Source organism: Numenius arquata, chromosome 1, assembly GCF_964106895.1.
Source record: "Numenius arquata chromosome 1, bNumArq3.hap1.1, whole genome shotgun sequence".
In the NCBI taxonomy this organism is placed as follows: domain Eukaryota; kingdom Metazoa; phylum Chordata; class Aves; order Charadriiformes; family Scolopacidae; genus Numenius; species Numenius arquata.
This window is the reverse complement of record NC_133576.1, coordinates 1,082,009-1,103,077: the sequence shown is the minus strand read 5'-3', so window position 1 is coordinate 1,103,077 and position 21,069 is coordinate 1,082,009. Positions and strand designations below refer to the sequence as shown.

Below are 21,069 nucleotides of genomic sequence, written 5' to 3'. Positions count from 1 at the left end.
TGGCAGAGGGTTCTCCTCTCATCTGAGACCAGTTTAAAATTTTCCCTGCAATGCCAAAAATCTAGTAAATACCTTCGAAACGCGTAACTTATGCACCTCTTCTTTCTCTGCTACCAAACACCACCTTCTTTCATCTTAGTAATTTGCCCTTCTATTAGTTACGCAAACTGCTGAAAGGAGAAGCATCCCATGTGAGTTCTCGATTTGTAACGAAGACATGTATCCTTCCTATCTGTCTCCCGTATCAGAAAAGATATCTAGAAGCACTTCTATATTGTCAGAAACTTTTAATAAATAATATCCAATTACCTGTCCCTTCCAAGTGTTCTTAAACATGTTTAACTGAACCTGAATTCTGGGGAATGGAAGGATCCCCTCAGCTTACTGTTTGAACCATCATTTCAGTCCAAGGACCTTCTAGTCAAAATTGCATTAAATTTATGGATTGGAGACACTTATTTTGGAGACAAATGTGTCCTTCTTAAAGGAAGGAATTTAACCATGATATTTCAGGAAAATTTTCAGCTAAAACTGACTCTAAAGCTTGCAGAGAGAACATCAACTCCCATCTCCAGGGAGATTCTGTATCTCTTTGTTTTTGGGGTTCTTTGGTGTGTCAGAGAAAAACTTGATTTATTCATATACACACTATAGAACAGTTTCATGCGTCTTCACAAGTACAGTATTTTCCTACACCAAAAAAAAAAAAAAAAAAACCCAAAATAAAAAATTGTTCTAGACCAAAAGATATAACTCAAAATTTCTTAGTTTTGACAGACATTAATGTAAAACCATACACAAAACAAAGCTAGAGGAGGAAGAATTCAGTTTTTGTCACACTTCTGAGCCGCTCACTGGGCTTGTTTCCTCTTCCCAGCTTTAGAGGGTTAAAACTACACCGCAGTAGGTACCTCCATGCCCCTACTGTAATGAAAATACAAGTATAACACCACAGCATTCTCTCTCACCTGTTCTGGAGGCAGAAGCTTCCACCTAGGGCCAAAAAGATGTTAACTAATTAAGACATTAGCTAAGTACGCTCCCTAATTAAGACACTCCACACAATCTGTAATGGTCTTCTTGAAAGAAAATGCTCCTCAGAATTACAAAGAATTACAAATTACAGTCCTTCCAATCAGACCAGTCAAATAAAAAAATCATGCAATGGTAGTACTGTACTCACAGACAACAGACTAAAGCAAGCAGAAGGGACATCCCCCACTGTCACCTTGTTTTGACCTTTGGATGCAACACGTTTAAGAGATAGTTATCTTACCACTAATCTCTAGACTGTAAATGTAGTCCTGAGTTTACCAATTCCTACAAATTGATGAATATCTTTGTATGCATTTGATCTGCACCACAAGCTCCAAAGCTCTCTTTGTTTTGTCTTTTCTGAAATAAGCATCTGCACGATTTAAAGAAACAAAAAGCACTGAGGGGCTACTGATGTCATCACAAACAAATCAATGGCAGAGACAGGAAACAGAAGCTTTTTTGCAAGCATCAGGTATGACAAGTCTCCTTAGTTCATTTATCTCACTCCTCCATAGATTCCTCTAAGAACCTCCTTTAAATATTTGCAGATAATGTTTTTCTTCAAGTTCTTTCACTTTACAGCAACACAATCATAGAAAACGCATTACCAGATGTCATTCTTTATCTGTTCTCAGTAACAGAACTGTAATTTACATTCACTCCTAGACTCTGCCTCTAACAATTTAAAAGGATTAAGAATTCTTAGAGGAAAAGGTTTAACTGCATGCTGCGCACCTTGGAAGACCCAAGCAAGAAAGGGGAAGAAACGAGCACCTCTTTAGAAATCCCCGTGTTGGGCAAAACAGTGACATAAGGTTGGTTCTAAGACAATTTAAGTTCTAAGACAATTTAAGACAATTTTACTGTGCAGCCCCACGCAATCCTACAGTGGCATGTAATACCACCCACTCCCTACCACTCGTGCTGGTGCTCCCCAGACTCACTGGTGAGCAGGGAAGCTTCCTACACACGCAGAAAACTATTCTGATCTTTTGTGGAATTTGATTTCTGAACCAACTCACTGTAGGATCTGATCAATCCAGCTGTCAGCTCCAACAGAGGAGGCTGGATCAGAGCAACGACAGCAATGATCTGTCGTGAACCTCATCTGTCATGAGGTTCAGATGAACCTCATGAGGTTCAACAAAAGCAAGTGCAGGATTCTGCACCTGGGAAGAAACAATCCTCAGTATAAATACAGACTGGGGGATGAGGTATTAGAAAGCAGCCCTGAGGAAAGGGACTTGGGGGTGCTGATGGACGAGAAGCTGGACATGAGCAGGCAATGTGCTCTCGCAGCCCAAAAGGCCAATCACATCCTGGGCTGCATCAAAAGAAGTGTTGCCAGCAGATCCAGAGAGGTGATTCTGCCACTTTACTCTGCTCTGGTGAGACCTCACCTGGAGCACTGTGTGCAGGTCTGGAGCCCTCAATATAGAAAGGACACAGACCTGATGGAGCGGGTCCAGAGGAGGGCCACCAAAATGATCAGGGGGCTGGAGCACCTCTGCTATGAGGACAGGCTGAGGGAGCTGGGGTTGTTCAGCTTGGAGAAGAGGAGGCTCCGGGGAGACCTCATAGCGGCCTTCCAGTCCCTGAGGGGGGCTACAGGAAGGCTGGGGAGGGTCTGTTTACAAAGGCCTGCAGTGACAGGACGAGGGGCAATGGTTTTAAGCTGGAGAAGGGGAGATTTAGATTGGATATTAGGAAAAAATTCTTTACCATGAGGGTGGTGGGACACTGGAACAGGTTGCCCAGGGAGGTGGTTGAGGCCCCTTCCCTTGAGATATTCAAGGTGAAGCTCGACGAGGCCCTGGGCAACCTGGTCTAGTTGGGGGTGTCCCTGCTGACTGCGGGGAGGTTGGACTAGATGACCTTTGGAGGTCCCTTCCGGCCTGGACCAATCTATGAATCTATGAATCTGAACCGCTTAAATTGTCAAGATAGTGCCATTTTGAGACCGTAGAATTGTCTATAGTGAGATTTTTTTTTCTTCCTACATTTACACCTCAATCATCACTATGCTAGCCCAGCTCCCAACTTTGTAAAAACAAGCCTGTCTGCAATTCTTGCTCTCCTGCCCTATGCAGACAATACATTCTCCAGTGATTCCCACTCTGCCGGGTAAGAAAAATTTGCAGAAAAATTGCTATAAAGGCCCAGCCACTAGCCTTGTTCGAGCATGACAAACACTTACAAGCATTAAGACATGCAGTTTACAGGTACAGCATCCCTTTCACCTGCAGCCACAGTCCTTATTCACCTCAAAGCATCCACAAAGGGCATGCACTTTCAGAATCCTGCCTCACCTTCAGTCCCAAGCATGTAAGGAGGGGTGCACAAAGAACCATTTCAGTCTTAGGCCAGAATGATCCTGGGAAGATTGACAGAAAAACAAAAGGAAGCAGGATATGAACACGCACATCTCAAAAACTTCCAGTCATTACCACGTAACTTTTTACCTTTCTACCGACACTTCAACCGTGATTCCAACCCAGTTGGAATTCAATCCACTGGGAATTCAACCCAGTGTTCCAAACAGAGTTGTGACCATGTATTTTTGATTTATTTTTTTTTTCCCTCTCTGTGACGCTGGTAGAACTTTGTGACAGATGTCCCTGAAAGGCTGTGGAGGCTTTGTCCCTGGAGATGTTCAAAACCCAACTGGATACGTCCCAAGCAATCTGATCTAACTTAGGAGCTGGCTCTAGCTTTCAAGTTTGCCACTTTGTGCAGAAAGTTGCTCCAGATGACTTTTAAACGTCCCTTCCAATTTCAATTATTCTATGATTCTCTGCGGCGTTCTCCTACAGTATGCCTGGCCTCTCATGTGGCTGCAAGAGTAGGATGAATGCTCCAAATCAAACTAGACTTGTGGGTGGATTGGGAAGTGTCCCTTCTTTCTTTTGTACAACAACGATCATCTGACAAGCTTCTACAGTCATTAAAAGAATCAAGTTCTTGATGCTGAAAGTGCAAAGTGCCTCTAGAGGTTTGAGGCACAGCTGGGGGGTGGGGAACCACAGCCTGATTCCCTGACCACAACGAAACTTGGAAAGAGATTTAAGAAGAAATTCAGTATATGGTAAAGGCAAACGCTGTCTGGGAAGCAAAGTAATGAAGGGGGGAAAAAAAAAAACATTGTGAAGCTTTTATTGTTAGATTATAAATAAACAACTGAAAACAGGTCTTGCTCACTACCATTCCACCCTGCCGGCGGAAGCAGCCATGCAACAATACAGGCCTTCACAGAAAGATGCAGATGCAGAAAGCTGTCCCCTTTGAAGGGTCCCGAGTTTGAATTTAGTTTTGCAGAACAAGGAAGAGCTACCCCAAACCTTTAAAGAACTTTTAAAGCACAACTACCTATCTCACTGGGAATAAACAGAGATGGACTGCAACCCAGGCAAAGGAGAGCTAAAACTTTAATCTTAGTCTACAGGATATTCACAAATATCATCCGAGTTAGGGAAGCAGGGACACATAGTAACACTAGCTGGAGAACTGGATATGGTCTCTCTTGTTAATAAAAACCTTCCTCATTGAGAAGGAAAAGGCATGATATAGGAATGAAAAGCCACCCCTCGGCAACATGAAAAGGTAAGATCTGGATGGCTCTGCTTCCTAGAACAGCGAGCTAAAGGTAACATGTGGTTGGTTCAGGAAATTTTGGAACTCCTAAAAAATAATTTCTAGAATCATAACAACCAACTGCCTCTACCATGGCAGGCTCAGTCAGGTTCACTAGTGCTCCCTTCCTGTTTCATATTAAGAAAAAACTCAACTCAAAGCACAACATCCTGCCTGGCCACAGAACTAAGAGTGTAACTCACCCTGTGGCTCTGTTCCCCCTCCAGAAACAAAACGTCCAATACTTCATGTTGATATCTAAAAGGAATACACTGCTTTTATATATATATATGAAGATGTTCTAAACCATGAAAAACAGCCTGCAAGGCACCTCATAAAATATGAAATATAAACACTGAAAGCAGTGCTGTCAAAAGAACCCAAACAAAAAGAATTCCAGGAATGGAATAAGCCATTTTCCAAAGCAGTTGAAAAGTATAGTAACAATGGGGACACACCAATTTACATGTTCATGAAACAAGTATGAGGGAGAGCAAGGCACAAGCACAACCTCTCCAGGTATTTAGACAGGTAGAATAATTCTTCATTCTCGGTGACAGGATACATATGTGTCTTGCGTGTAAATATATCCATGGTCTAATATTCAAAGACAGAGTATTGAGTTACCCAAGCAATAGGTTGTCACAGCGTTACTCCCATTTTTCTCTACATCTACATTTCCCAAAGCCTGGCTAGTAAACAGTTTTGATGCATCCAGCACAGTCCCTATGTAACTGAACATACATTATTTACAAAGAATGCATGTATACAATATCACATTAAAAAGCTACACTAAGAGAAAGCCCTCGAATCCACAAAGTCAAGCACATAAAGGTTAGAAAAAGCCACAAGGACATGTCTGTAGCATTGATCTGCAACCTCACCAACGTAATGTCTTCAATTACGCGAACAAATATTATTTTTCTGACATGTACAGGAAGCACAGCACTCACTTAACAAGCAGCTACACAGCACTGTATTTTCTTTTGTATTGTTCAGTGTAGTCCATGGATCGGTGTACTGAAATCTTTGCTTGAAACACATTATTATTACTTACTTCATGGGTTTTCTCTATTGTGCTTATCACAGTAACATCTGAGTGCTTCACAATCTCCATTTATTTTGTAGACACCGTAAGAAACCAGAGAATACTCTACTGATTTCCCATATGGGGAAGAGAAACCAAAATATAAAACTTAAAGAAGGAATTCTAGATGCCACATTTGAGAATCCACGATTTCCTACTTGCCAGTTCCGCCCCAATTTTTTTTTTGTCCATGCAAGAATTCAGCACTTTCACAAAGCTGATCCTAATATACAGAGTTTGGGCACTCAGAAATGGAAAAACATGCAATTAAAGGCAATTTATTAATAGTCCAATTCAAATCACCAGATGAACACTTGTATTCCAGCAATGTTCTGCTTCAACTGTCACTAATTCAAAAACCTCAAAGAAGGATTCCTGCACAAACTGTCCTCTCCATCACTATGTTACACGTTACATTCCCAGAGAAAAACGCTCTGTACGTTAAAAAGGCTGGTGAAAAAGTAGCATGTGACCAAATAATTTAAAATGTACTATCTGAAAACAAATGCACAGAGGACCCAAAAACGCACATTTGGTTTTGCCAATTTCTAATTCTGGGGGGATCTGATGTTGCTACTCTTAATAGTATTTAGTCTTTCCTTTTGGAGACAATCAAAAAACAAACTTCATCATTTGGCATCTAGGCAACAGATGCATGACACTGGTGGAATACAGCATGAGGGTTAGTAGGATTTCATCTACCCTACAGACCTCTGACACTTGTGCTGCACTGGGTCAGCAACCAGTGGACCAGCACTTAAGGTTTAACGGGCTCCACTGTCAGCAAATACTTGTGTTAACAAACTTGCAGAGGCGTTTTTATCTGCAGAAGAGAAAAGCTCTGGAATGTTTGATTCCGCTCCAGGCATTCAAAGTCAGAAACCGCTGCATGCAGCTTGCTTTGCCCCAATTTCTCACTCCCCACTTCCCCACCCCTATAGCATTCATCCCCCTAAAAGCAACAACTGTGTTTCCACTTCCTCTCCATCCCACCTTCATTCTAGTTTCCTTATTTTTCCAGTTGATTTCCAAACTACAGATTTTTCCTACTGCTAAGTAGCTTCACGGATCACGGAATCACGGAATTGTCGGAGTTGGAAGGGACCTTGTAGAGATCATCTAGTCCAACTCCCCTGCGGAAGCCGGGTTGCCCAGAGCACATCACTCAGGACTGCATCCAGGCGGGTCTTGAAAATCTCCAGAGTAGCTTCTTCGCCTAGAATTCTGAATACCACCCTAACTACTCAGTTTCCTGCCTTGCCTCCAAACTTGTTTTCCATCTGAGGCTCCTTCTTTAGTTTGCATCTCTTCCCAAGGAAGTTTCAGCATACAACCCACGTACTCGCTGGTTTCCAGCTCCATTGTAATGTTAAGATGGGTGATACCAGACCCATCTGTAATGTCAAAAAACACCTCATCCAATGTTTCGTTAGATACAGTATGTTGCTTAAGAACAGAATCAGTACTAAAACCCAAGACCCTGGCCCAAACTAAGCAAAGTATCAGTTTCGTATCAGAGACACCTGCCTGGCCAAGAGATGACACCATGGTTTTGTTCTGTTTCAGACATAAGAGAGAAAGCAAGCAATATGCTCTTCTTACTGGAAAGCAGGGAAGAAGGCATTACAGATCATGACATTTCATCCATTCACCATCTCAAGTGTCTGAAATGATACTTTTAAATAAATCCTCTGACTTTCACAGGAACTAAACAATGTCAGCGCAGCAGCAATTTCAACAGTTAGGTCACCCATTCAGATGTCAAGGCATGAAACGAGCAAATAAAGTTAGAAACACTGGTCTTAGTACATAGAAGCAAGCAGCTAGCAATCCAGTCACAGACATAAATTAAGTCTTCTACTTACTGTGGTGCCATCTCAACTTTCCTGTATATTATTTCTGCATTGTTAAACACGGCATACCATTGCACTTGTACTACAAAAATATTATTGAGGATTTGATCTGTTTTCAAAAAGCCTTAAAATTTTCAGATTAATATTATTTGGGGACTACTGAGTATAACAGTTATACAATCTCCAAAAACTATCTACTGCTGGTAGTCAGGCTCTCCTGTACTGAAGCAACATACGCATTTATGTTCCATGATGATATATGGTACTGTCACTTCATAAAATACTGTTTTAACAAAGAGTCCCAATATAGCAAAAAAAACGTAACAAAAAGATTAAAGGCCATGATTCCCTTGAGTGCCAAATTTAATTTGTTCTAATCTAAGTAATGTTTCTACCGAAAATTAAATCCTCCGAGAATTCTCAATTGGATGGTCTAAGCAGCCTCAAGAGCTAATTGAAAAATGAAGTCGCTAATTTTTATTGGGGGTAGGGGAAAGCAAGAGAATCAATTCATTAATTCTAGACCTTCACAGTGCTACTCAGGGCATAAAAAGAAACTTCAAAGCAGCAGCTTGACTTTTCACACTCGGTTCACAAAGGATTTTGGCACTTTTCACAGTAAGCATTTCGTGGTGGTGGAGATACTCTTACCTCATCAAAGCGAGTTACTTGGATATGGAACCCAAGTACTGACACGGTCATCAGGCTACACAGTCTTCCTAAGTTGGTCTCTCTCTGTTCATATCACTATGTTTTGTGTTACATAAAGCAAGTATCTACCAAGTCAAAGATGGAAAGTATTACACCTCTAAGGTAAGGGCATGAGCCTGCTAAAAAATACACTTATATCCATTATTTCCTCCACCTAAAACAGAAGTTAAAAGAGAAGTCTCTTACACCCAGGCAAATACCCAAAACTCAGGATTCTACACGCTGCCAGCATTTCTCTCCATGCGATGGATCAATAAACTCCTGAGAAGGCTCGGCAGAGATGGGCAGGGTGATGTGCTCGTGAAGCTCTGGAAGGAACGTGGGAAGTGGCTGACCACAGCAAAGCAAGCTGACCTCATACTATGACAAAGAGGACTGGAAAGTGGCTTGTAAGATAAAGGGTTATAGACACCCAATATCCCTAGCTGTTCTCAGTTGAGCGTATCAACTCGTTGTGTAAATGTTTGCCTAGGAGAGCAGCAAGAACGTGAATGCCTTCCTGAGATAACTAGACCAGCATGGTATATAGGGCTCAGCCCAAACTAGAGTATAAAAAGTGAATGACTACCCAAAAGAGCTTTGAGGAGAGCAAAGGGCTTGAGCTGGCTTAAAACTCCTTATGCCTTCCTCGTGAATGGGGACACCCAGAATTGTGATGGGGAGTACAACATTGAGACCTGTACTTGAGAATCACATTTGTATTGTGATCCAACAGCTCTGTCTATGCTACTTAACTTCTATCCCTAAACCACTTTTCGAACAATAGTTTTATACTCTGAAGAACTAAAGGGAACGCTTATACAACTTTTTAGAACACTTATACAACTCCCTCTTCTGTCCTTGCAAAACCCTAAATTAAAAGGAAATCCCCCCCAGAAGTTCCACAGCATTGTACCAACACAAGACAACAAGCTAGATACGTAGAGGAAACTTTCAAATCAAGTTCTTAGAACTCGAGATATCTATTGATCTTCGGACTATATATTGATATCTGACTATGTATTTCCCTACCAGCTCTAATTCTTCTTCAGATAGAAACTGCCAAAAAACATGATTTGACAGCAGGGACTTTGAGCATACTATTTCAGTGACGTTACATTATAACTATTACTGTGAACAAAATCATCTAATTTTTTACTGTGTCAGTACAGCCCAACCGCCTTCTCAGCTAAAAAATCCAGGAGAGAACACTGGCATATTTAGTCTTCTTACCTCACCCCTTGCCAAAATGGATCAAATCACTAGTCTGTCTCTTCCAATATCTGTTCTTCCACTATTGTAGTACTGGGCATGTTCAATTCTCCAGTATTTCTACCTATATCATGTAACATCCTGTGTCTGAAACAGAGAGAACTTTCTTCATGTTAAGCACACACAGTGCAAGTCTTCAATTGGATAACTTATTTTACTTTAGCTTAGGAAGGAACACATTCCTCACTCCCCTCCCTCATGAAAATATAGAGTCTGGAAGCCAAATTTTTCACTGGTATGATTTCAGTGAAAGGAAACAACAAACAAAGAAAAATAACAAAAAAAAACCCAAACAAAAACATGCTCTTTCAGTAAAAAAATAAAATAAAATAAAATAAAATAAAATAAAATAAAATAAAATAAAATAAAATAAAATAAAATCCACATTTTACTCGCAGATGTGTCGAGATGAGTAACAGGCACAGCAAGACTGTCCCCAGTTCAATACTTGCACTATATGGAAGTACAGAGCAAGAAAACCTTTCTGTACGATAGGAAAAGCCTTCTATTAGTTAAAGCAGTTAAGCAGTTAATTAGTGTAATTCTAGCAGGGTTTCTCTGACAACATGAGCAGAATACCTGACAGCAATTCTGTTCTCAGCTATTCTGCTCATGTTGGTAGGGCACATATAACACATTACACTTACCAAAGCTTGCTTGAACTTTTGACAATTACAAAGGCATTTTAAAACTCCGTATCACACTTTTCATCCTAAAATGGACTGGACCTTTAAACAGGTATAGAAATAATGTAAGCTCTCCATTCAAAGAACAATCATTAAAAGGACACGATCAGAGTGTTAATTATTTTCACTATAAGGAAAAAAAAAAGATACTTTTTTTTTGGTTCTCCTTTTCATTCCAGTCTTTTCCAGTCTGCAGCAAAGGACAGATATAAAAGGAAAGTGTAATTCTTGAAACCGATATTTCACCACATTTTATAGACAGAATTTATAAGAATAAGAAAATAAAGGGACTTGTCCACAGCCACTGGCAGTCCTAGAAGTCTGTATCAGTGAAAACACAAGTCTGCACACTGGAAGATCTATCTCAACACTGAGCAAAGTTCAGCAGTACAATCTCTTATTTATAGTCACCCAGGATCAATCAACTGCTCATCGTTCACAAATGGGTAACAACTAGGCTTGGGAGAAAAGGTGGAAAAAACTGAAGCTGGTGTCATTACTTAAAGAACAGGTAATGGAGTACCCCTCTCATCACAAACCCAGTAAAGCAAGCATGGGAGCCAGTTTCATAAGGTAAGTTTTTCACATGAATACTTGTGGTATCAACACTTGTGGTATCTCCTAATCTCTCACACCCCAACACACACACTTTGCCCTCCTGATTTAAACGCTGCAGCGCACTATCGTTTGTGCAGTCATGTTACCACCTGCCTTGGAGAACTGATGGAGCATTAAAAAAAAAAAAAAGTCCTCTACCAAGAAGAGGCTGATTTGGTTTAAAACGCCCCCAGCATGCAGACCTCGTTCACAATGCAACTGCTCAGACAATTGTGCCAGCACAACTCGCTTTGGTGACACAGCACTGGAACGGCGACTGGTGGAAAAATGACACAAAAACCCCCAGCCAGTTAACAACTGTCTCGTGAAACATTAGCCTAATTTTCATTTCACATTGACCGTGATGTACGTTCTCTCCTTCATCTCGCTTTTGTCATTTTGACATTGTTTTTCCCCCAGATGGCCATTCCTGAGAATTCTTACAACAATTAAAAATCTGGCAATGCTTTCTGGCATTTTCAGATATGGTGACATGCACGTATGTTAAAGATGATGTGCCCTTCAATTCTGTTTTTCCCGGCTGACTATTCTAGAACACGTGCAAATGAAAAACTTCGGTCCTTAACACAGCCCTCTGAAATGACCATAATAAAATACTTCCACGCAGAAACATTCCTACCTCTCCACCTTGCAAAGGTAGCTCTGGACTGAGCCCGTATCTACCACTGATGACATACTGACATTTCCTGAAGAAACAGAACGATTCTGAGATCAAATTCATCATTAGGCTTCCTCGTCTAGCAACAGCTTGAGGTAACATGCGAACATTCCTGTAAGTATAGAAATCCCTGATAGTAAGGAAGAAAGCTGCAAGGACACCCAGGGTCACAGAGTATAAATCCTTTCTTCCCATATGCATCATAAGAAAGTTGTGTTTGGTGTCACAGTTCTGAAAGAAAACAATGTGTGGCAGCTGTTGAAATACACTGTTATTAAAATTGGTTTCTGTGATAATAAAGCAAATGTTTTTTCTACTTTCTATTTGTCGAGGTATCTAATGTTGGGGTGGTCACGTAGTCACCCACCTCTAAACACAGCTACCATTCCAGAATACCCTCTATATAATCCATAATTGCCTACTTACGGCTTATAGCTAAGTAGTAATGCTTATGGCTAAACAAGGTTTAACATCAATCATAGTAGCAAGTGACCAGTTTCCACAATGAAAGAACATCAGAAACAGTCTCAAGTGGTTCTGAGCCCAACACTGTCAACCACACAAAATTCACTTCATGCTTTCCAGTCCTTTGCAGAAATGCAGTTTCTTCTCCAGCTCTCACTATTGAGTTACAAACCAATTTCCCAACTCTGCAGAGGAAGTCAATGGTTGCCCTGACTGTTATTAGTAGCAGGACACTGGCCAACTCTGCAGTGCTCAACAAGGCACCTTGCCAAGGCCACTTGCCTCTGCTCCATCGCTCCCGGAGCCATTTGCAGCACACGGCAGGAAAAGCTCTTACAGTAAGGTGCACTGCTGGACTAACAAGTGCCAGGGGACTGTTGGAAACAGCCAGCAGGAAGAGGAGGTGATTGTATTCCCTCTTGTGTGACAGAAGACAGTCTTTAGGTGACTTAAGATGAGTTTTGAAATTTTGACATAGCAACCATTTTGAAGATGTAAAAGCCCTCTTTTATAATGGATCTAGCTGATAAGAGGGCTTTTCTTACCATTATACCGAAAACACAGCTATTTGGTTTTTAACCTTACCCTTTTTCCCCGAGCTTTCTATACTTCACAGAAATCTTTCAAATATCCTGATTCCTCCATGCTTATTTCCAACGCTACCTAACCCAGCGTGAGGAAAAAAAAAAGTACAAAATCAAAGATCACAACTATTTGTTACTAGTTGAGACCAAATTACAAATGAAGGACGGATCACATGAAACAAAATCAGATTTTTTAAGATTCAAGGCTTAAATGAAACAGTGACTTAATACTGCAAATTTCAGGCCCGCAGAGGAAAGCCAGATGCCTAAAGCAGCACACCAGCAAGTTAAAGGAATCCATCCTCTAAATACTTCCTCTGCAAAAAAATACCACAAAACAAAACAACAAACCGAAGAGATCAGTTCCAAAGATGTCACCCATCTAACTTAAGAAAAGCCGAAAAGCCAGCTGACCATGCACAAAGTATTACTGTTTAAGAACAGATGACTATCGCGTCCTTTTTATTCCTCACGAAGGCTGATCACTTGTTTTTATGTTCCCAAAGGAAAAAGCCAAGAAAGTCTACGAAAAGTTCACACTTTGTTTTGTGCTTTAGGACACACCAGTTCCACCCGCTCCAGCATCTTTAATAGCTAAAAGTTCACAAAAGCAACCTTCCTCAAAACTCTTTTTCATCACAGGACAGTATCAGAAAATATGGAGATTCCAAAAAGCTACAATAAATGAATTGGTAAGTTGCTGTCTCAGTGATCTCAGACTTCTGCTATTCTGATAGCAAAGAATTTTAATGAAGACATTCTTGTATATAACTTTAACGGAGGAAAGATCCAAACCTCCCTAGCTCATTCTTCACCAACAAACAGTTCTTGAACTGTGTTTCTCTGCAGATAAGGTGAGTAGTCTGTGAGAAAGGTTACTGCTAAGTCCTAGACCCGGGTGAGAAGAAGAGTGCTCTATTCAGAAAGAGGAGACAATCAATGAATTGTCTTTTGTCCCTTGTCCACTAAGTCTCACAGCATGCTTATTCCCTGCAGGCTTCCTCCACCTCTATCCCCATCCCACCCCACACGCTCTGACTCAAAAGCTTTAGTTTGTCTAGTTTCAAATTCCGCAAGCCTGTTATATCACTGCACCACCAAACTTAGACAAATAGTTTAAAATTACGTATTTTAACGAGACTTGCTGTTAAGGCTTCAGAAGTGCGTCTGAAAACATCATGCAGAGCTTTGTTAAATTACCTGCTATTGATTTCAAATGAATATAGGAATTGCCAAACTAGATTGGGCAACTAGCCATGTAATTTAGAATCATAGAATCATAGAATCATCCAGGTTGGAAGAGACCCTTGGGATCATCGAGTCCAACCACCTACCCTACTCTACAAAGTTCTCCCCTACACCATATCCCCCAACACCACATCTAAACGTCTCTTAAACACATCCAGGGATGGTGACTCAACCACCTCCCTGGGCAGCCTGTTCCAATGCCCGACCACTCTTTCTGTGAAAAATTCTTTCCTAATGTTCAGTCTAAAACTACCCTGCTGGAGCTTAGTAATCCAGTGCTTTCCTTACAGAGGTAAATACTAGATGCTTCAAAGAAACACACACAAAATCCTAAAGCTGACCCTATCAAGCATCCCAACCATAAGAAAATTCGTTTTAAAGTATGCCTTGAAGCTACAACTAAATCAACATTAATACGAGCCATTCCCTAAAAGTGCAACCCCATTCTCCCCTGCCCCCGTGTACTAGAGCTAGCAACGTGACCGCAAAACGGGCTGATGCAGCGAGTTATTCCAACAGAAAACTGTTAATTATTTGGGCAGAGCTAGTGTTCCATTGGATTAGCCAGCTCAACTCACACAAACGCCCTATCTTGCAGACGAGCAGAGAATTTGGACAACCTTTTTTTGAATTAGATTACCTTAGCTACAACATGAAAGCAAGCCACAAGAGACTTGACGTGCCTATACAAGGCAAGCAGCAATAGCGAGGCTGGAAAGGGACAAGAGGAACACGGCTGCTCCACGCTGCAGTAGATCATACTAGACTGGTTTGGCTTTGATAATTTAGCTCTCTTAAGAAACTTAGGCTACAGCCAGAACATAGTGTGAGCCAGTTTAAATCAGAACAGCTGCAGTATCAACCTCCACTTTTTTCCATACATGCATTCCTCTCCACTCCCATGCACCAATGTTGTGCATGTCTGATTCAGTAACCATTTCAGCAGGTTCAGCCCACCAAAGCAGCAGAAAAATATTCATTGTTTTATGCGGCTGAACTTTTCCACCGATTTTAACTCAGCTTTTGCCTTGGAGATCTACAGAGCAGGAAAGAAGAATGCATGGCTCAGGTAAGCAGGCATGCAGTAGCACTTACTTAAAATAAGGCATGAAACACAGTTGTTTTCAAAAACTATTTGTTGAATTATTTCCAAAACAGTTTAAGTATACATGTGTTTGGTTCCTTCTAAACTTAAAGGAAAAACTTTAATTCTGTACCTCTTACATCTGATTTCAGTTACAATAATTTTTGGACTCCTGCTGTTTTGAGGCACCTAACGTGGATCTTGAGCTGCACACAGGTTCATCACGTGGCCAGTAACAACTGGGGCTGGGGGTGTGCTTGGGATGCTGGGTTATCCCAAATTTCAGCTGCAGAAGAAAAAGAACCAGCAGGAACTGCTGGGGCCACACCGTTGGCTTGCCTGGGAACCCAGCCATGCGCCCCATCCAGCCCTGCAGTACAGCAAGAGTCACTCCTGCCCCAAGGAGTCACTACTGCTGTGTCCACTTACTGAAATAACCCTACTCGTCCCTCTCACTTTGGCCACCTCAGGTACACAGCAAATCTCAGCATTCTTTGACATATACAGATCTTGTAAGAGTCTCAAAATAGCAGAAGTTTTCCACATCTGTCCTTCGCTCTGGGCTTCAGTGATATTTACATCACTGTGCCCTACCATCAGAATACACCACGTAACAGGTTGAAGGGCCAATTTTCAATTTTGGTATGTATCCCACCGTTCTACTCAATTTTCCTGTTAGAAGTGTATTTTCCATTCTATTTTACCTCTGTGAGGTAAATAATTTCAAGCTTTTTAATGTTGAATTCTTGGTCTCTGAAGCCTTCAGCTATATTCCTGACAGTCAGCAAGTCCACAAAGAAGTATCACTGATCATATCATCTGCAGAAATAACGTATTCTAGAAGTTTCATATAGCATCCTGCAATTTCCAACGTGACTTCCTAAAGTTAACGTTCTTTTTAACAATTTACTCAAGAAATTGCCTAGGCTTTGAAGGACAAAAAAAGGTGCAATCACAAGTGTGAGTATGTGAAAACCTAACTATTACTTCCTCCAAACCCACGTACTGCCATCAGAGCCCTCTATTGCTAAGCTTTCAACACAAATAACGGTAGAACTGGAAGCAAAAGCAGGTTATCACCACCATTCTCTTCATCAAACCCTTTACGTTGTACAAAATTTTACTCAACCTGGACCCCTCAAACAACAGCAGGTAACTGAAAAGGTATAGAATGCATTACCTCCTGGATTTTGTTCCAGGACACCTTTTCCTAGGACAACTGAGAACTTTACAAGGAAAATGAAACACAAAACTTTTGTGTCCTCCACCAGACATCTGTATCAAAACATGTGGGCAAACACTAGGAAAAAGAAAACTGGAGAATTAAAGGGAAGATTTTTCATCTCTCTCAAAGAGTAAGAATTCTTTAATATGAGACAATTCCCCAACCACCCCCCACACACCCAAAAACCATCCAAAAAAATCACAATTACCCAGTCCAGATTATTTATAAGAAAATTTCTATCCACAATCTTTCAGCATTTTTATCTCACTCCTTTTCAAAAGGTCAGTTATTTACATAGTTTTGAAGGAACGCTTTCTATGAAAAGAATTTCCCTTTTTTTGCATTCTCTTTCTAGTAATTTTCGGAAGTTTTCTCATTGTTGTATTACATATTCCTCAGCATAAGCTTTCCAACTTGCATGCTTTATCTTTTCTTCTTGGAATAGATGCAGCATTAGGAGACATTAAACAGAAGAGAGCAGAAAGGCCAACAATTCATGCTCGCCATATTTAATTCCCCAAAAACAGGCAGAAGACAGGAAAGAAGAAAACATCATCAAGAAATAAAAACAATACTGAAATGTTGAAGGACAAGTTATGCATCTTAAGAGGCTGCAGCCACAGTCCAGGATGGCCGCCTTTGCAGAACACGGTGTGCAAAGGACAGCACACTCAGACCAGTAAGATGTTCAGACTTTCTGGTGAAGACACCCTACAGAATTTCAAGTCTGTGATAAAAATCATATAGACACCTCAGAGTAAAAGATAAAATACATAAATCAAAGTTTAGTAATACCCGAATCAAAAATCCTGTTTTCCCATACATTTGTTTAATGCTTGATTGATTCATGCTACAATTAGGTACAAATTCTGACCAAAGTTCTTCCCCAAAGTCAGTTTTAAGATTTCCCTCCTATATAGATTCCCCAATAAGGAATAAGGCATAAGCTCACACGGCAGACTTTTCTTCAGGGCTGAGAGTACTTTTAGATTTTCTTCCCACAAAGAATTATTCTAATACAACTTTCAAAAATGTAATTCTTCCCTGGATCTCCAGTGGTATTTTTTGACTGATACATGAGGAAGAGAAATGGAAGAGGTAAAGGTACAAAGCAACACTTAAGAAGCAAGCTGGTAGGTACAAAGCCTTTTGGAAGTCCAAGTTAAAATGTTGGGGGGAAAAAAAAAAAGCTGTAATACTAAGTGTTACAAAGCTTGACATTGTTGGTATTAATGTTCTTCCTATAACATAAACTCACGATCCATGGAATCATTTTACTTAACATCTCTAGAACACCTTAATGTCTCGTTTTTCCTTTTTAATCACCACAGGAAAAAAAAAGCTACTAGGAAAACAGAACAGAAATCTTACACGTTAGTTTAAAACACTAAGTTGTAGTAATAGTTCAAATTATTCTGATGCACATACTTTGTTTTTCAGCCCCATTCTTTTTTGCCATATACGTAACTACACATCTGTACAGCAACGCGCTTTAGTTATGTCACGTTATTACCTCTAGCTCCATGACAATTTGTACTGTCCATTGAAAAATCCTTTTAGCTTGTTTCAAATCTGTTTGCTATTGTCGAGTCAGAACACAAACAGAAGAAAGAAGTCCCCCGGAAACTCTTAAATGTAACCCATAAACTTCAAGTACCTACGCAAAAATGAAACTCCATTTCAGAGGTCCTATAGTCCTTATCCTGGAATCAACAAACTAGAGCAACCCTCCTCTCTGTTCTACGGAGGGAAGGCAAAAATAGTTCTAATGCAAATTAGCAAAGCTAACAATTATATTTGATCATCACAATAAATGCTAAAGAACATGACATCATGTACACCTACTAGACTTAAGATGATGTATGGCAGTCTGGTCACATGAAATTCATTATTGAAGAGTACAGATGCTCCATATTACAATCTTTTTCCAAGTACCCTTTCAGCACATTCCCAGCCTTAGCTCATTCTCACCAAGATTTCCATCCTCAATGGTCAGCACCACTTCATCCATCACCAAGGCCCGGAAATCCAGCTCCTCTTCACAGCACTTGGCCTTCAGCGCTCTCAGGATCTCCTGCTGAGGGTAATCTTCTCTGATGCGACGGTCTGTTAAGAACCACAGTCTGGGAGCAACTGAACTGCACATCTTGGACTTGTCTTGCAATCTTCAAGGTTTCCTTTCAATGGAACTTCTAGATGGTGGAGAACATGAGATTCTGTTAGAGTACATAGGCTCCTATCTTCATGTTCCCCACTGTACCAAGTCCTACTCCCTCCACACAAATCAGTCCTTTTCAGTGGAGTGCAACTTCCAACCTCCAAGTGGGAAAAAAATGTCTAGACCTAATCTGCAACAGAACTAGCAACAACAGAAACAATTCCATTTACACTCAATAGAATGTAAATGCTAAAAATCAGGTCTTGGTCCTCATCCTAGTTTCATCCACAAAAAGTACACACTTAACTACTGGCACTGGCAGTAGCATCCCCCTTTCTTAACAGAAGCATGCCAAGGACTGAAAACATCTTCAATTGCGACCTCCAAAGGCCAGAATTTCAACTTCACAATTGGGTAATTCCTTACAATTGGAAATAACAGCCCCTCTCCTAGATGCTGCTAAAACACTGGTGACAGACTTGGTGTATCCCTCTCCACCATATATGGAAGACATCAGAGTGTGCCAATTTCTTTATGTGAAAAAAGCAACCCAGAACAAAGGAAGAAATCCATTAAAACAGAAATTTTCCACGTATTTCAAGACTTACTTGCTCTTACAAATACTTCGTATCAACTGAGAAATATATTTAGGATTACCCAGAACATGGAAAAACCAATGGAACAAGGAACATCAACAAAATGTTAAGAATACCAAACATTAATAAATGTAACCTAAAACAAAACCAAGGTTTGAATCTCTTGCTCCAAGATTTAAAAAAAAAAACAAAACACAAAAACCCACCACCTTTAGACATAAACAGCGCTAAAGAATTCAGCACCAAAACCAGAAAAAATAGTTCAAATTGAAGAATGTCAATGGTGTTAGATGTGATAACAGCAAGATACTGCTCCTTTGGCTTTGAATACAGAAGATCTGGACTATTTTTGACTATATACTAAAATCTCTTAAAAGCTTTCAAACAATGACAGGTACGTTAACGAACTACTCATCCACACTCAAGAAAAAACAAGCAGCAGCATGGCGTAGGGAAAAATAATTCTGGAGAAAAACAGAGGTGTTTTCTGTGACACATTTTAAACTTTCACATAAGAACAGAGGGAGAAATCATTGTTTTCACCGATACAGCTTACAGGAATTTCAAACGGAATTGAACCCCGGGACAGAAACAGGAGTTTCGCCTGGTAGTCCTAATGACAGAACCCAGTGTCAGCAGAAAATGTAATGCAGAAAGACCACAGGTGTACAGCTGCTTTCATTCAATATCACAAAGAATTTTAGTTTCTGCAGCAGGTCTTCGGACTAAAGGATTGTTTTGTTACAACCGTAAGAACAAGCCGATTTTATTTTTCTTTTTTTTGAAATTAAAGAAGATTTTTTCAAATAGCACAGGTTTTTCTTCACAAGAACATAAAATTTTAAGTGGTCGGTTTTGTTCCTGGTACTGAGAACCGTATGACAACAAGCAAAGACTGTTGACTTTTTTTTCCATTGCTTTGGTACATGAGGAGCAACGATAAAGCCAAGGACTAAAGTTCTTCCTACTAACGGAGCGAAAGTAAGCAGAAGGTAGGGAAAGGCAACCACAGACGCAGACTCGCCCTTGACAGCAGTCAAGATGCTCAAGGTAAAGCAGGATGTTTGTTCCCTGCAGGAAAATGGGTACGGGAGGTTGTAAAGAATATCTTTTGATATTTCAAAGAACTCCTTTTTTTCTTCAAAGCAGCTGCAAGTGAAAAGGGCAAGGTGAGGCCTGGGCTTGCAATGGCTGACGGTTGTCAGATCCTGCCCCACTTTTGGCTCTCTCAACAATGGATTTCTCTACATGGCAGTTTACTTCCTGGGACAACATCTTCAGCTAGTAATTGGGACAAGCTGTATTTCTCAGAAATGTCACCGCTATGGCACAGTTCAGGCGGCTTCTTGTCAATTTAACTTTATTTCTGCTATTTGCTTGAAGGACTGGGGAGACCAAATAGCCCCACCTACCGCCTCTCTTTTGAAAAGCAGCTCTACCTAACAGGCTAACCTATCTCATTTTAAAAAATGAGCTATAGAACGTTGAGTACATAAAAAAAAAAAAATTGACAGACTTTGTCATAATTTAAAAAAAATAAATAAATAAAAAAAAACCAGACGCCATTACAGATTTTCAGCCTGTTTGGGGTTTTGGGGTTGGTTGGTTTTTCCCTTGTACTGGTTCTAACACCGGTGCAAAGATACAAGTATTTTCTCTTTGGCAGCCTTCTCCCCATTTTGCTTGCTACTAACCCTTGTTTCCTTTGCCAACAAGGATATGTTCCCATCTTTCTCAAATCCCTTTTCTACATGGCCCCACCTCCACCCCCTAAAATCTGCAGAGACTGTGCCATCATCTCTCCCCAGCTGCCATTTCAGCACTTTCTTTCTTAAAAATCAGCAAAGGATTGCAGAAGAAAGAAAAAAGGTATATCCTTTCCTCCATCTTTCTTTTATTTTTGAAAGGAGCTACAGCATCATCAAAGAAGAGCCATCCAGATATCCCAATTAGTACATTAAACCAGCAGGCATATAAAAAATGCCTTGGGTTTGGGTATTCATCTCCCTCCTAATACTACGTCTCATTTCCTCTAAATCTTGAAAAGTTTTAGAAATGTACATATAAAGGCTCACATTCATCATGAAGCAGGCAAATAACCTCAAGTCTGGAGGTAAAGATTAAGAAACTCACTTTAGGTCAAGCTACAAGCCAGGAGCAGAGGCAGAGAGGTTCCT

At 40.5% G+C, this 21,069-nt stretch overlaps 1 protein-coding gene across 1 annotated transcript in view; it reads right to left on the bottom strand.

Annotated features, from left to right (window-relative positions):
• The window catches only part of RIMKLB (ribosomal modification protein rimK like family member B), a 38,119-nt gene extending 19,835 nt beyond the window's left edge, over window positions 1-18,284 (bottom strand). The window contains exon 1 of the mRNA XM_074154490.1: window positions 18,110-18,284. Coding sequence (XP_074010591.1) covers window positions 18,110-18,284 — 175 coding nt within the window. The remainder of the gene's footprint in view (window positions 1-18,109) is intronic.
• Window positions 18,285-21,069: the final 2,785 nt, after the last annotated feature.